Source organism: Stenella coeruleoalba (genome assembly GCF_951394435.1).
Source record: "Stenella coeruleoalba genome assembly, chromosome: 8".
In the NCBI taxonomy this organism is placed as follows: domain Eukaryota; kingdom Metazoa; phylum Chordata; class Mammalia; order Artiodactyla; family Delphinidae; genus Stenella; species Stenella coeruleoalba.
In genome coordinates, this window is record NC_137154.1 from 62,963,825 (window position 1) to 62,976,517 (window position 12,693).

At 39.2% G+C, this 12,693-nt stretch overlaps 1 protein-coding gene across 2 annotated transcripts in view; it reads left to right on the forward strand.

Moving 5' to 3' along the window:
- The window catches only part of EED (embryonic ectoderm development), a 34,054-nt gene extending 25,920 nt beyond the window's left edge, over positions 1–8,134 (forward strand). For both annotated transcript variants that reach the window (XM_079928302.1, XM_079928303.1), the window contains 3 exons: positions 5,211–5,369; positions 6,098–6,171; positions 6,588–8,134. In XM_079928302.1, the coding sequence (XP_079784428.1) occupies positions 5,211–5,369; positions 6,098–6,171; positions 6,588–6,714 (360 nt within the window). In that variant the 3' untranslated portion in view covers positions 6,715–8,134. The remainder of the gene's footprint in view (positions 1–5,210; positions 5,370–6,097; positions 6,172–6,587) is intronic.
- The last annotated feature ends 4,559 nt before the right edge of the window (positions 8,135–12,693 follow it).

The following is a 12,693-nucleotide window of genomic DNA, read 5'->3' on the forward strand; positions in this document are numbered from 1 at the left end:
TTTCCTTTAGTTTGCCGTGAGTTGTTTTTGTTCTTCTATTTTTACGACGGGAGCTTAGATTATTTAGTTGAGACTTTTCTGATGTAAGCATTTAGTGCTATAAATTTCCCTGTCAGCACTGCTTTAGCTTCATCTCACAAAAATTTTGATATGAAGTGTGTTGTGTAGTTTCTAGGTGCTAGGAAATTTTCTTGTTGTCGTTCTCTTATTGATTCTAGTTTGATTCCATTTTGGTCAGAATATACTCTTTATGATTTTGATTCTTTTAAATTTTTTGAGATTTGTTTTATGACCCTGTTTTGGGTATGTTCCATGGGAGCTTGAAAAGAATGTATATTCTGCTGTTCAGTGGAGTGTTCTATAAATGTCAGTTAGATCCTGTCAGTTGACAGTGTGGTTGAATTCTTCTATGTCTTTGTTGATTTTCTGTCCACTGTTTTGTCTAATAATTAATAAATTATTGAGAAATAAGTGTTGAAGTCTTCAACTATAATTGTGGCTTTTTCCCTTTCTCCTTTTAGTTCTGTTACATTTTGCAGCTCTGTTGGTTGGTGTATACACATTTGGTATTGCTTTGTCTTGGTAGCTTGACCCTCTTATCATTATGTAAGGTCCATCTCTGTCTCTGGTAAAGTTTTTGCTTGATGGATCCTTTGTCTTACAGTAGTAGAGCCATTCCTGCTTTCCTTTAATTAATGGTATATCTTTTTCAAACCTCTGTTGTTGTCGTTTATTTATTTTTGACTGCCTCTGGTCTTGGTTGCTGTGCCTGGGCTTTTTCTAGTTGCAGCGAATGGGGGCTCCTCTTCATTGCAGTGCATGGGCTTCTCTTTGCAGAGGCTTCTTTTGTTGCAGAGCATGGGCTCTAGGGTGTATGGGCTTCAGTAGTTGTGGCACATGGGCTCAGTAGTTGTGGCTCACGGGTTCTAGAGTGCAGGCTCAGTAGTTGTGGCGCACGGGCTTAGTTGCTCTGCAGCATGTGGGATCTTCCCGGACCAGGGCTCGAACCTGTGTTCTCTGCATTGGCAGGTGGATTCTTAACCACTGCACCACCAGGCAAGTCCCATCTTTTTCAAACCTTTTACCTTTAATCTACCTGTATTGTTACACCTGAAGTGAGTTTCTTTTTTTTTTTTGCGGTACGCGGGCCTCTCACTGTTGTGGCCTCTCCCGTTGCGGAGCACAGGCTCCAGACACTCAGGCTCAGCAGCCATGGCTCACAGGCCCAGCCGCTCCGCAGCATGTGGGATCCTCCCGGACCGGGTCACAAACCCGTGTCCCCTGCATCGGCAGGCGGACTCTCAACCACTGCGCCACCAGGGAAGCCCCGAAGTGAGTTTCTTAACGATAGCATATAGTTGGGTCATATTTTTTTAATTCACTTTGCCAAACTGTCTTTTAGCTAGTAAATCAGACCATTTATATTTGAGCCTTAACTTACCAATTATTACATTACGTTTACTATTTAATTTTTTTTCATTCTTTTCATTTCTCTGGGTTTTTTCGCTTATGTGCACATACTTTAGAATTCCAATTTGATGTATCTATACTACTTTTGAGTATATTTCTTTGTGTAGCTTTTTTGGCATTTGCTCTGGGTGTTACTATATATATATATATATGTATATGTATATATGTATGTATATGATATATATGTGATCAGTCAGTATATCAGCATTTTACCACTTCAAGTGAAGTATAGGAAGCTTACCTCTCTCTTTCTCCTCCACTTATAATTGTCTCAAATATTCCCTTTACAATTGAGAACTTCATCAAAGAGTATTACAATTTTTGCTTCAACTGCCAAACAGAATTTTAAAACTCAAGAAGAAGAAGAATGTTGTGTTTACTCATTATGCTTTTTCTGTTGTTCATTCCTCCTTTCTGATATTCCAAGATTCCTTCTTATATCATTTCCTTTCTGTTCATCAAACTTCCTGTAGCCATTCTTTTAGAATGGTGACAAATTCTTTTAGTTTTTCTTAGTCTGAGGATGTCCTCATTTCCCCTTCATTCCTGAAGCATATATTCACTGAATATAGGATTTTGTGTTGATGGTTCTTTTCTTTAAACATTTGAAAAATGTTGTTCCCCCTCTTTCTGGTCTCTGTCATTTGTAATGAGACATCTGCCATCATTGAATTGTTTTTTTTCCTATAGGTAAGGTGTTCTTTCTGTCTTAACTGCTTTCGGGATTTTTTTTTCTTTGTCTTTAGTTTTCAGAAGTTTGAATGCGATATGCCTGATATTGATTTCTTTGAGTTTATCTTTTTTGGCGTTCACTCACCATCTCTAATCTAGTAGGTTTGTCTTTGGGGACATAATTTGTCCCAAAATTGGGAACTTTTCAGCCATTATTCAGATTCTTATTTAGCCCCACTTTCTTCCCCCTCTCCTTTAGGAACTCTAATGATGTGAATATTATGTTTTTTGTTTGGTCCCTGAGACTCTGTTATTTAGTAAGTCTGTTTTCTTTCGTTCAAATTGGGTAATTTCTATGTTCTAACTTTAAATTTACTGACTCTTTCATCTCTCTTTTTTTGCTGGTGAGCCCTTCAGTTGTTTTTTATTTTAGCTATAGTTTTTTTAGTTCTAAAATTTACATGTGATTCTTATCTTTTATTTCTTTGCTGAGACTTTTTTTTATTGTTTTAAATGTGTTTGTAATTTCTCATTGAAGCATTTTTATGGTAGCTGCTTTAAAATCCTTGTCAGATAGTTCTAACATCTATGTCATCTCAGTGTTGGTACCTCTTGATAATCTTTCCTCATTAAAGTTGAGATTTTTACATTTCTTGGTATGACAAGTGAATTTTGATTAAGATATCGATATTTTGGTTACTGTTACAAAACTCTGGATCTTACTGATATTTAAGCAGGCTTCCTTTGATAAATTTTCAGCTGGGGAAGGGGAGTGCTGCTTCATTATTGGCAGGTGGCAAGGGAAGTTCAGGTTCCCCACTTGGTTGACTTGGTGATTTTGTCTCTTTACTACTGGGGTGGGAGTTCAGGCTTTTCAGTGGGCCTCAGGTGATAGCACCCTGGCAAGAGGGGTTGGGAGGCCTCAGTACTGCTCCCCGAGTGTCTCCACTGACACTGAGAGTGGTGGGTGGTTGTGAACATTCTGACTCTCTGCTAGGCTTCCTCTAATACCACCCCAGGCAGAGGGTGAGGAGGAGAGTCACCTCATTACCATGAGGGGTAGGGAGGAGTCAGGGTGTTACGTACTTGAAGTGTTTAGTTATCACCTGAGAAGGGACCCCACTGGGACTTTGCTGGTCTACATGTGTGGATGGGTCCACTGTTTTTTCTGTGGTATTAAGGGTTTACCTAAAAATTTTCTCTCATGCTAGGTTGCCACTTTCCTGGTCCTTTGCAGAGAGTAGGCTTTTGTTGGGGCTTTTTTTTTTTTTTTTTTTTTTTTGTCTTCACTTGTTAGCTTTGTTGAGTTGCTACCTTATCTAGCATCCAGTCTGGGATACATAAAGAGGCAAAAGAAAACCAAGCAACTCAATGTTCTTCATGTTCCAGGGCCCCTAACCAGTCTGCCTCCTCCCTAGCCTTCAGACTTTTAAGCTGTACTTAACGAGATAAATAGGAAAAAGTACCTCTACTTCATCTGTTTTGGAAGCAGAATTAAAAAAGGAGTAGCTCTAAAATTTCTGCTCTTAGAACTTAATCAGATAATAGGAAAGGATTTCTGCATTTTAGGTGGGAAGCTGAACTGAATATTGGTGGTCTCAAATCTGGCTCCACATCAGAACTATTGGGAGGACATTGTAAAAATAGATTAGGTTTCATCCCCAGATATTCTAAATCTGGCATAAGGACCTGGGAATTTGTAATGTTTAAAAACTCTCTAGATGATTTTCTAGTACAGCCATCCATCAGTGAGATTATTTAGTTCTCCATGAGGGAACTCTATTGATTAAGGATCCTTTACCAATACAGTCAGTAGGAAGCACTTGAAGAAGTATTTTACAATTCTGCTGCTTTGGCCTCCCCTCTCAGAGTTTGTGATCAGTAGGGTTGGGGTCAAGATGAGTATTTAAAGAAAGCTGTACAGTCTATATCAATCCAATTGTGTACTTAGTTAAGAGTCATCAGCCTAGGTGATCTCTAAGATACTTTATAATGAAGAACTTGTGTAACAGATCCATATCCCTGGGATTTTATATAATCCAAAAAGGGCAGAGAAGAAAAAAAGCATACTGTCCACTCCCTAATCTCCATGTGACCCCACAGAGCTACCACATGTGGTTGTTAGGCTGTGTCCTGTAAAGTTCCAGGAGGCATTCTTCGCCTACACCAGGATTTCTCAATCCTGGCCCTGTGGAAGTTGGGTAAGACAATTCTTTTTTGTGGGAGGAACTGTTCTGTGCATTGCAAAGTGTTCAGCATCTCTGGCTTCTATTAACTAGAAGCCAGAGACATTGCCAAATATCCCTTAGCAAGCAAACCACACAGGAATATAAATAGTGCCCTCTGTCTTGCATTTTTTCCTCCCATTCTATTCTTTACCACTTGCTGCTTAAATAGAATGTATGTAAAGGTTCAGTGTTGCAGGATAGGAAGGTGTAACTCAGCCTATTTTAATCCCATCCCCTTATCAGTGTCTTGATATTGAACCACTGCTTTTATTGCCTTCTGTATAATCTGACCTCTAAGGCCCCTTCTATGAATTCATTAGCTTTCCTATGACATCTCTTGAGCACCTATCATGTAGTGCAGACAGGAGGATTAATAGTTAACCAGATATAAAGGGAACCACGGGGGTTTAGAAGTGGAATGGGGAAAGATGAAACTAGCGAAGTAAGCAGGGGCCATATTGAAGAGCTGTGTATTCTAATACAGTGTTTGTAATTTTACCTTTGCTATAAAATACTTCAAGTCTCTGGATGCTGAAGTATCTAAAGCTGAATTTGTTTTGGTTTGGAAGGGAAATTGTGACTTCAAAAATGAATATTCTAGACAGTGTAATGCTTTTGTATTGTTAAAATCTGTTGATAATCAGACTTCTTGTCCGTAAGTGTGGATACTGACTCTGTAAATATAAATGAATGTATATCGCTGGACTCAGTAGATGGATAACCAGGTTCTAAGAGCTGTGAGTTCTGAAATGATAGTAGAGAAAAAGCTTTGTTTTTAATGTTTAAAATTCAGTTCTTTGATTAACATTTCTTTTTTTCTCATTTCTGTCTTTTTTAAAGTCTTGTGAAAATGCCATTGTATGCTGGAAACCTGGCAAAATGGAAGATGATATAGATAAAATTAAACCCAGTGAGTCTAATGTGACTATTCTTGGGCGATTTGATTACAGCCAGTGTGACATTTGGTACATGAGGTTTTCTATGGATTTCTGGCAAAAGGTAGCAACATATTTTTACATTTTGAAATTATTTGACTTAAAACCATGGCAATTTTAGTTTTCCCTGTAGTGTATCTGTATTCTATTACCTCTAAGTTTAAGCTACCTTGATTTTTTTGTATTAATTGCTTTGGCCTTTGATGTTATTTATTCTACCCTTGTGGCTCTGCACACCATCTGCAGTGCTTATTATAAATGAAATTGACAGGTGTCAATGGTGGCAGTTAGGTGTTTACTTTCCGTAACATCTGTTACTAAGATTTAATGTTTTGGATTAGAGTGTTAATCTTTTTATATAGAAAACCAACATGGAAGATAGAGACAAAATATTAGTTATCTAAAATTTTTTCAGAATTTGGTGTTAGAATTTTGTGATAAATTACTTGGGTATTTATTTCTATATGAAAGCTTTGGAAATTTCCTATGGCTTTTACTACAGTTCTTTAAGGCAGAATAAAGAGTACATGCTAACTATGTAAATAAATTGTAAAGTTCTTCGTAAATTTACAAAATAACCTCCTTATTTTACTCAAGACATCTTTGTGATGCATTAGTTGCTCTTATCCTCATTTACACAATATAAGAAATATAAGATGCAAAGAAATAACCAAGAGCGTTGCCATAGGCTGGAGCTGAGGCTTTTCTGAAATAAGAAAGATGTCTTAGGATTGTTTGAAATCTTTATAGCTTGTTTTAATAATTTGATTTGTTTTTAATATGTTTATACAGATGCTTGCATTGGGCAATCAGGTTGGCAAACTTTATGTTTGGGATTTAGAAGTAGAAGATCCTCATAAAGCCAAGTAAGTGTTTAGAAATTCCTCTTCATAATTTCTGACTTTTCCTCCAAAGCGTTATGTCAGCATAGAGGAAGTAATTGATACTTGCAATGCCAACCTTAAATCATTTGTAACATTTACATTCTCAGAGTATTGTAAAGTATTTCTTTTTTATTCTAATAATGATAGTTTTTCCCAAGTACTTTGGTAATAAGTTATTTCTCTTTTTTTAATATAAGTTATATAGTACCTCTTGGATTTAAAGTATACCCAAATTTTATGAAATTTGAGATTGGGCTCTTAGTGAACTGTATTCTGTTTTCAAGTGCTTTCTATATGACTTGGAACATCTATTCATTTTCTGACTCATTGTTTTAAGTTAGATACTGACAGCATTATATATGCATGGTATTTAACCTGTTGTCATGTTTTCTCCCTAGATGCACAACACTGACTCATCATAAATGTGGTGCTGCTATTCGACAAACCAGTTTTAGCAGGGATAGCAGCATTCTTATAGCTGTTTGTGATGATGCCAGTATTTGGCGCTGGGACCGACTTCGATAAAATACTTTTTCTCAATCAAAATTAGAGTGTGTTTTCTGTGTACAGTAGAACTAACGTATCTTGCTAGTAAGGGCACATAGAGCATTTAGAGTTGTCTTTCAGCATTCAATCAAGCTGAGCTGAATGTAGTGATGTTTACATTGTTTACACTCTTTGTACTGTCTCCTGCTCAGACTCTACTGCTTTTAATAAAAATTTATTTTTGTAAAGCTGTGTTGTATTTTAGTTTATTTTGTTTTGTTCATTGTGATGAAAAGAAATGTTGAAAGTAATAAAATTACACCGTATCTTTTTGCAGTGATTATTATTGTTTTATTTGTGTAACTGGAGAAAGCTATATAATATAGTGATTAAGTATAAGCTCTAGAACAAACTGAATTTTAATCTTGGCTCTGCCACTAACTGACCTTGGGTAAGTAAAAGGATCAAGTGATTTAATACATGTGAAGCAATTAGAACAGTACTTGACTACACTAAACCCTTACCTTTATTGGAAATTGTATTTCCTATGGTTTTATATTTCTTAATGATTTCTTCTATAATAATTTTGTAATAAGTAAATTCTATAAGAGTTGTGACATGTAATGTTTTAATAACCTATCTTTATAGTTAAAAAATATTATTGGGCTTCCCTCGTGGCGCAGTGGTTGAGGGTCCGCCTGCCGATGCAGGGGACACAGGTTCGTGCCCCAGTCCGGGAGGATCCCACATGCCGCGGAGCGGCTGGGCCCGTGAGCCATGACCACTGGGCCTGCGCGTCCGGAGCCTATGCTCTTCAGCGGGAGAGGCCACAGCGGTGAGAGGCCTGCGTACCGCAAAAAAAAAAAAAAAAAAAATATATATATATATATATATATTATTGCCATTCGATTTACAACTTGGTCATTAGTAATCTTAGTGGAAATACTATCAGTAGAGCAAGGGAGGAGAGGACAAAGAAGCTTAAATGCAGTGGGTTGAAAAATGAAAGAAATGGGGAGTATGTTTGTATATTGAGTTATTGCCCCCTTTTCTAGAAGTGTATTGGTTAAGAGAAATAAGTAAATTGAGGATATCATAGGGTTGAAAGTAGTTGGTGGGTTTTCCTGGTGGCACAGTGGTTAAGAATCTGCCTGCCAGTGCAGGGGACGTGGGTTTGAGCCCTGGGCCGGGAAGATCCCACATGCCGTGGATCAACTAAGCCCGTGCACCACAACTACTGAGCCTGAACTCTAGAGCCTCTGAGCCACAACTACCGAGCCTGCGTGTCACAACTACTGAAGCCCGTGCGCCTAGAGCCCGTGCTCCGCAACAAGAGAAGCCACCACAATGAGAAGCCCACGCACAACAACAAAGAGGAGTAGCCCCCGCTCGCCACAACTAGAGGAAGCCCACGCGCAGCAACAAAGACCCAATGCAGCCATCAATCAATCAATAAAAATTTATTTTAAAAAAAGTAGTTGGTGATTTTTGTCCCAAACATAGGGTGCTTTGTGCACAGTGGCAAGAACAGAATTAAAGGGACTTCCGTGGTGGCGCAGTGGTTAACCTGTTGTGATTTGTAGAAAATGACTATCATTTTGGAATTGAACTGGTGGATTTCTAAAGAGATTCTTGGTGTTTTGTGGTTATTTTCTGATGCAGAGCAAGACTTCAGATGAATAAAAGCAGACTCATTTCACCTTCCATGCTTCAGTTACTCCAGGCTGATGTGAAATGTAAAACAGGTGATTTCTGTTACGTTTTGTGTAATGAGTGAGTGTGTATTTGTGTTTAATTCTAAAACCATTTAATCATGGGTTGTCAAAATCATTGTGAGTAATGTATAGCACTCTATTGGCCATTATTTGATTATTTTGATGCAAAATTACTTCTTAAACCACTAAAATTTTGTATAAAAAATGTTTATCATTCTGAAAGACTGATTGCAAATCAAGGTTTTAATAATCCCAGTTCTGAGTAGCTACCTATGTTGCTGTATTGTTTCCCTCAAATCCCTGAAAATAGCTGGCTGCAACAGGGTTTGTAACTCTTGGAAGTCAAAACCCTTTGTGAAGGGCCTTCTAAAATAATTTATTACCTTTGCCTTAAAATGTGAGCTCCTAGTAGACAGGAGACAATCACTCATTTATAAACTTAATTGGCCAGGTGTGCAAAGCATTGCATTAATTAGGTCCCTGTATAAACCTGTGCCGTGCAATGGTTCCCAGATGCTGGTCAGTGGAAAGAGTGAGTGCAGCAGAATCATTAGCATATGACTGATCTCTGGGCCCCAACCTGAGAGATTTGAATTCAGTATTTTTTTAAAAACTCACCCAGATGATTCTGCTGCACAGATTATGCTTATCTTAACCCAGCCCCATACAACTTTCCACAGTCATTTGAAACTTCCTCTCTGTGGCTAACTAGTACCTCTCAAACTCATGTTCAAGGCTACTGGTGGGAGTGGTGGAGAATTCTTAATAGTTCTTCTGTCTGTTGGGTCACCTCTGTGTCTGGGATTTAGCATTGTTTCTGTCCCAGTTCTCAGATTGGGGCCTGATTCAGCTTCTTGCCAGGCCTCCCCTCTTTCTACGGCCTTTCTCTGTAGTCTTCTGGGCCACAACCAAGATCAGGACATCCAAGAGAGACAGCTGTGAACAGACTGGGACTTGACAGGGACTGTTCAAGACCCCACATAGACTGGAGTCTTTTCTTCCTGGCCAGGGCCCCTCACTTAGCCAATGCCCTTTCTCTTTTCTTCTGGTGGCCTTGCCAGGCTTTGGCAGACGCTTTCCAGGTAGCTAAGCTGTTTTCTGTATTCACATTGTAGGGGCTCAGTTAAATGTCCTCTGGAAAGAGTTTCTACGTTTCCCAGTTACTGCCTTTTTTCCACTTCCCTTCATAATATCTCTGGTAGAAACTCATTTTAGTATCCCACTGAAACGCATGCACTGTTGTGTTTTCCTGTTATGAAATCAGTGCCAGAGTAAGAGCTATTGAAACACAGAAGTGTTTCCTTCTGTTTTTAATCTCAATCTCAACACACTGGCTCACAGTAGGCACTCAGTGGGATGTTGAATGAATGAAAAATGAGCTAAGAAATCTTTTCTTAAATGAATTTCTGATGGGTTTCGGGCATATGGACTACAAACACACACACACTGTGAATAGAGAGATGAACACCACTAAGCCTTACGTAAAGCTGTCCTGGGAAAAGGGAAGATTTGTGCCTTATTGGCCTTGATATTCTTAACCCCTAGCACATACAGTTCCTGGCTTCTTATAATATTTTCTTTAGTAGTGTTTTCCAAATTCTAACATGCATCAGAATCATCTGGAAGGTTTGTTAAATCACGCCTCGCTGTGCCCCATCCCAGAGTATCTGATTCAGTAGGTTTGGGGTGGGGCACAGAGAATCTGCATTTTTAACAAGTTCATGGGTCTGTTGATGACACTGGCCCAAGGACCATACTTTGAAGACCACTGAATTTTCAATAGTAGCTATACTAGTAGTTGAGTACTGACCATTTTATTCCCTACCAAGGAACTATGCTAAGTTCCTTATATGAGTGATTTTATTTACCATTCAACAACTCATGAAGTATAAATTATTGTCCCAATTTTACAGAGGAGGAATCTGAGGACTAAAGCTGTTAAATACCTTGCCCAGTGTCGTAAGTGGCAGGGCTGAGATTTGAACTAATTTCTAACTGCAGGGTCCCTGTTTATAGCCATGGTGATGGTCGAAATAGTTTATGTGTCTTAAGTAAATACCTGACAATGTGCAGGGCAGTAACTTCTCAGATGGATGACCAGTCATATCTGCCCCCAGACAGCCACTAAACATAAGCTCTGAGAGCAAGGGGCCTGATCATCCTTATTTCTTGTTTTATCTCTAGAGCCTAGAAACAAGCTCTCACATAGTAAGTGCACAATAAATGGATAATTGTCAAAAAAAAATAGTGCATATTTAAAGTATCTAGTTTTGAGAAAAAACCCTTTTGTGAATGAAGGAGGAACATGTTCACATGTACAGACTGAGTGTTCAGATTCTTGAGTTGAGCTGGCGGGTATTCTTTCCAGCTTAAGACCTCTGCAGAGCTCCAGTATGTAAGAGATTATACAGGTCAGTGTTTCTCAAAGTGGTTCCTGGACCAGCAGCATCAGCATCTCTTGGCAACTTGCCTAAGGGCTGTCAGACTTAAAGTACAGGATACCAAATTAAATTTGATATTTCAGATAATAATGCAATACTTGGGACATACTTAAAACAAAATTATTCACCATTTAACTGAAATTCACATTTAAGATATACGGGGCATCGTGTATTTTATTTGGCAACCCTAACTTCTTAGAAATTAAAATTCTCAGCCCTACTCCAGACCTACTGAAAAACTCAGGTGAGGCCCAGCCATAAGTGTTTTAACGTACCCTACAGGTGATTCTGACAAAGTTTGAAAACCACTGCCTTAGGTAGGGCCTGTTTACCTAAAGCAGGGCTCAGCCAAATCTGGCCAGCTGTCTGTTCTTGTGGGTTTTTTTTTTTTTTTTTGGCTGCGTTGGGTCTTAGTTGTGGCACGTGGGATCTTCACTGCAGGATCTTTCGTTGCAGCACGCGGGCTCTTTGTTGCAGTGCGCGGGCTTCTCTAGTTGTGGCGCACGGGCTCCAGAGCACATGGGCTCAGTAGTTGCAGTGCACGGGGTCAGTGGTTGTGGTGTGTGGGCTCTCTAGCTGCGGCACATGGGCTCAGTAGTTGTGACACACGGGCTCTCTAGTTGTGGCTCATGGGCTCTAGAGCACGTGGGCTCAGTAATTGTGGCACGTGGGCTTAGTTGCCCAGCAGCATGTGGGATCTTAGTTTCCTGACCAGGGATTGAACCCATGTCCCCTGTATTGGAAGGTGGATTCTTAACCACTGGACTACCAGGGAAGTCCCCGTCTGTTCTTGTTAATAAAGTTTTTAGGACAGAGCCACAGCCATTCCTTTTACTTATTTTACTTATTCTTTTATGTATGTACTTATTAAGTTTCCTGCCCTCTTGGAATTTTTATTCTAGTTGTGGGTGGTTAATTATATCTTCAGCTATAATTAACAATGAAGCCAGCTAAAACTGGCTTAAACAATAAAGGAATATATTATCTTGCATAACCAGAAGTACAGAAGTAGGGCAGTCTCCCAGGGTGGTTGGTTCTACAATTCTTGGTGTTATAAAGGCATGTCAGCACAGAGACCTTACGGCTTAGGAAGCCCAAAACATGTACTATCTGGCCTTTTACAGAAAACATTTGCTTGACCCTGACCTAAAGAGAACTTTCTCTGTTTATAGAACATGTTCTCAGCTTTCTCTAACAGGTGCTGGAAGCTGGGACAGGACAGACACAGAGGTTCTGAATGTGGAAAAGCCCCTTCTCCTGGGCTTCCCCATAGGCATTGCTGTGGTCTTTAGCTCCTTGTGGGGAACGTGGAGGGGAAGGTGGCAGAGGAGAGACTGGTGAGCCGATAAAGGAGAGTGCCTAGCGCCCAGAACACCTAGTTGTGTGCACCCCCTGCTGGAAAGTTGGCAGAATTCAGTATCATAGAACATTTATTCAACAAACGTGTAGAGAGGATCTACTGTATGCCAGGTACTTGGGAGCAAACAGAGTCCCGTTCTTTTTTTTTTTTTTTTTTTTTCAGAGTCCCGTTCTTGAAGAGCTCACAATCAAGAAGAGTCAGGCTCCCTAATTAGATGTTTATACTATCTAGTCAAGTGTCAACCGCAGATGTATTTAATGATCATTGATAGACTTTCATTCATTCAGTAAATAACTATGAAATGCTTACTAGCGGGTAGATGCTGGGCTTGGCACTGGAGATACAGTAGCAAACAAAACAGACATGGTCCCTGCCCTCTCGGAGCTTATATTCTAGTAAGAGTTGTGTTAATTATAACATCAGCCATAAATAACAACAAAGTCAATTAAAATTGGCTTAAGCAATAGAAAAAAATACATTATTTTGCATGACCGTAAGTACA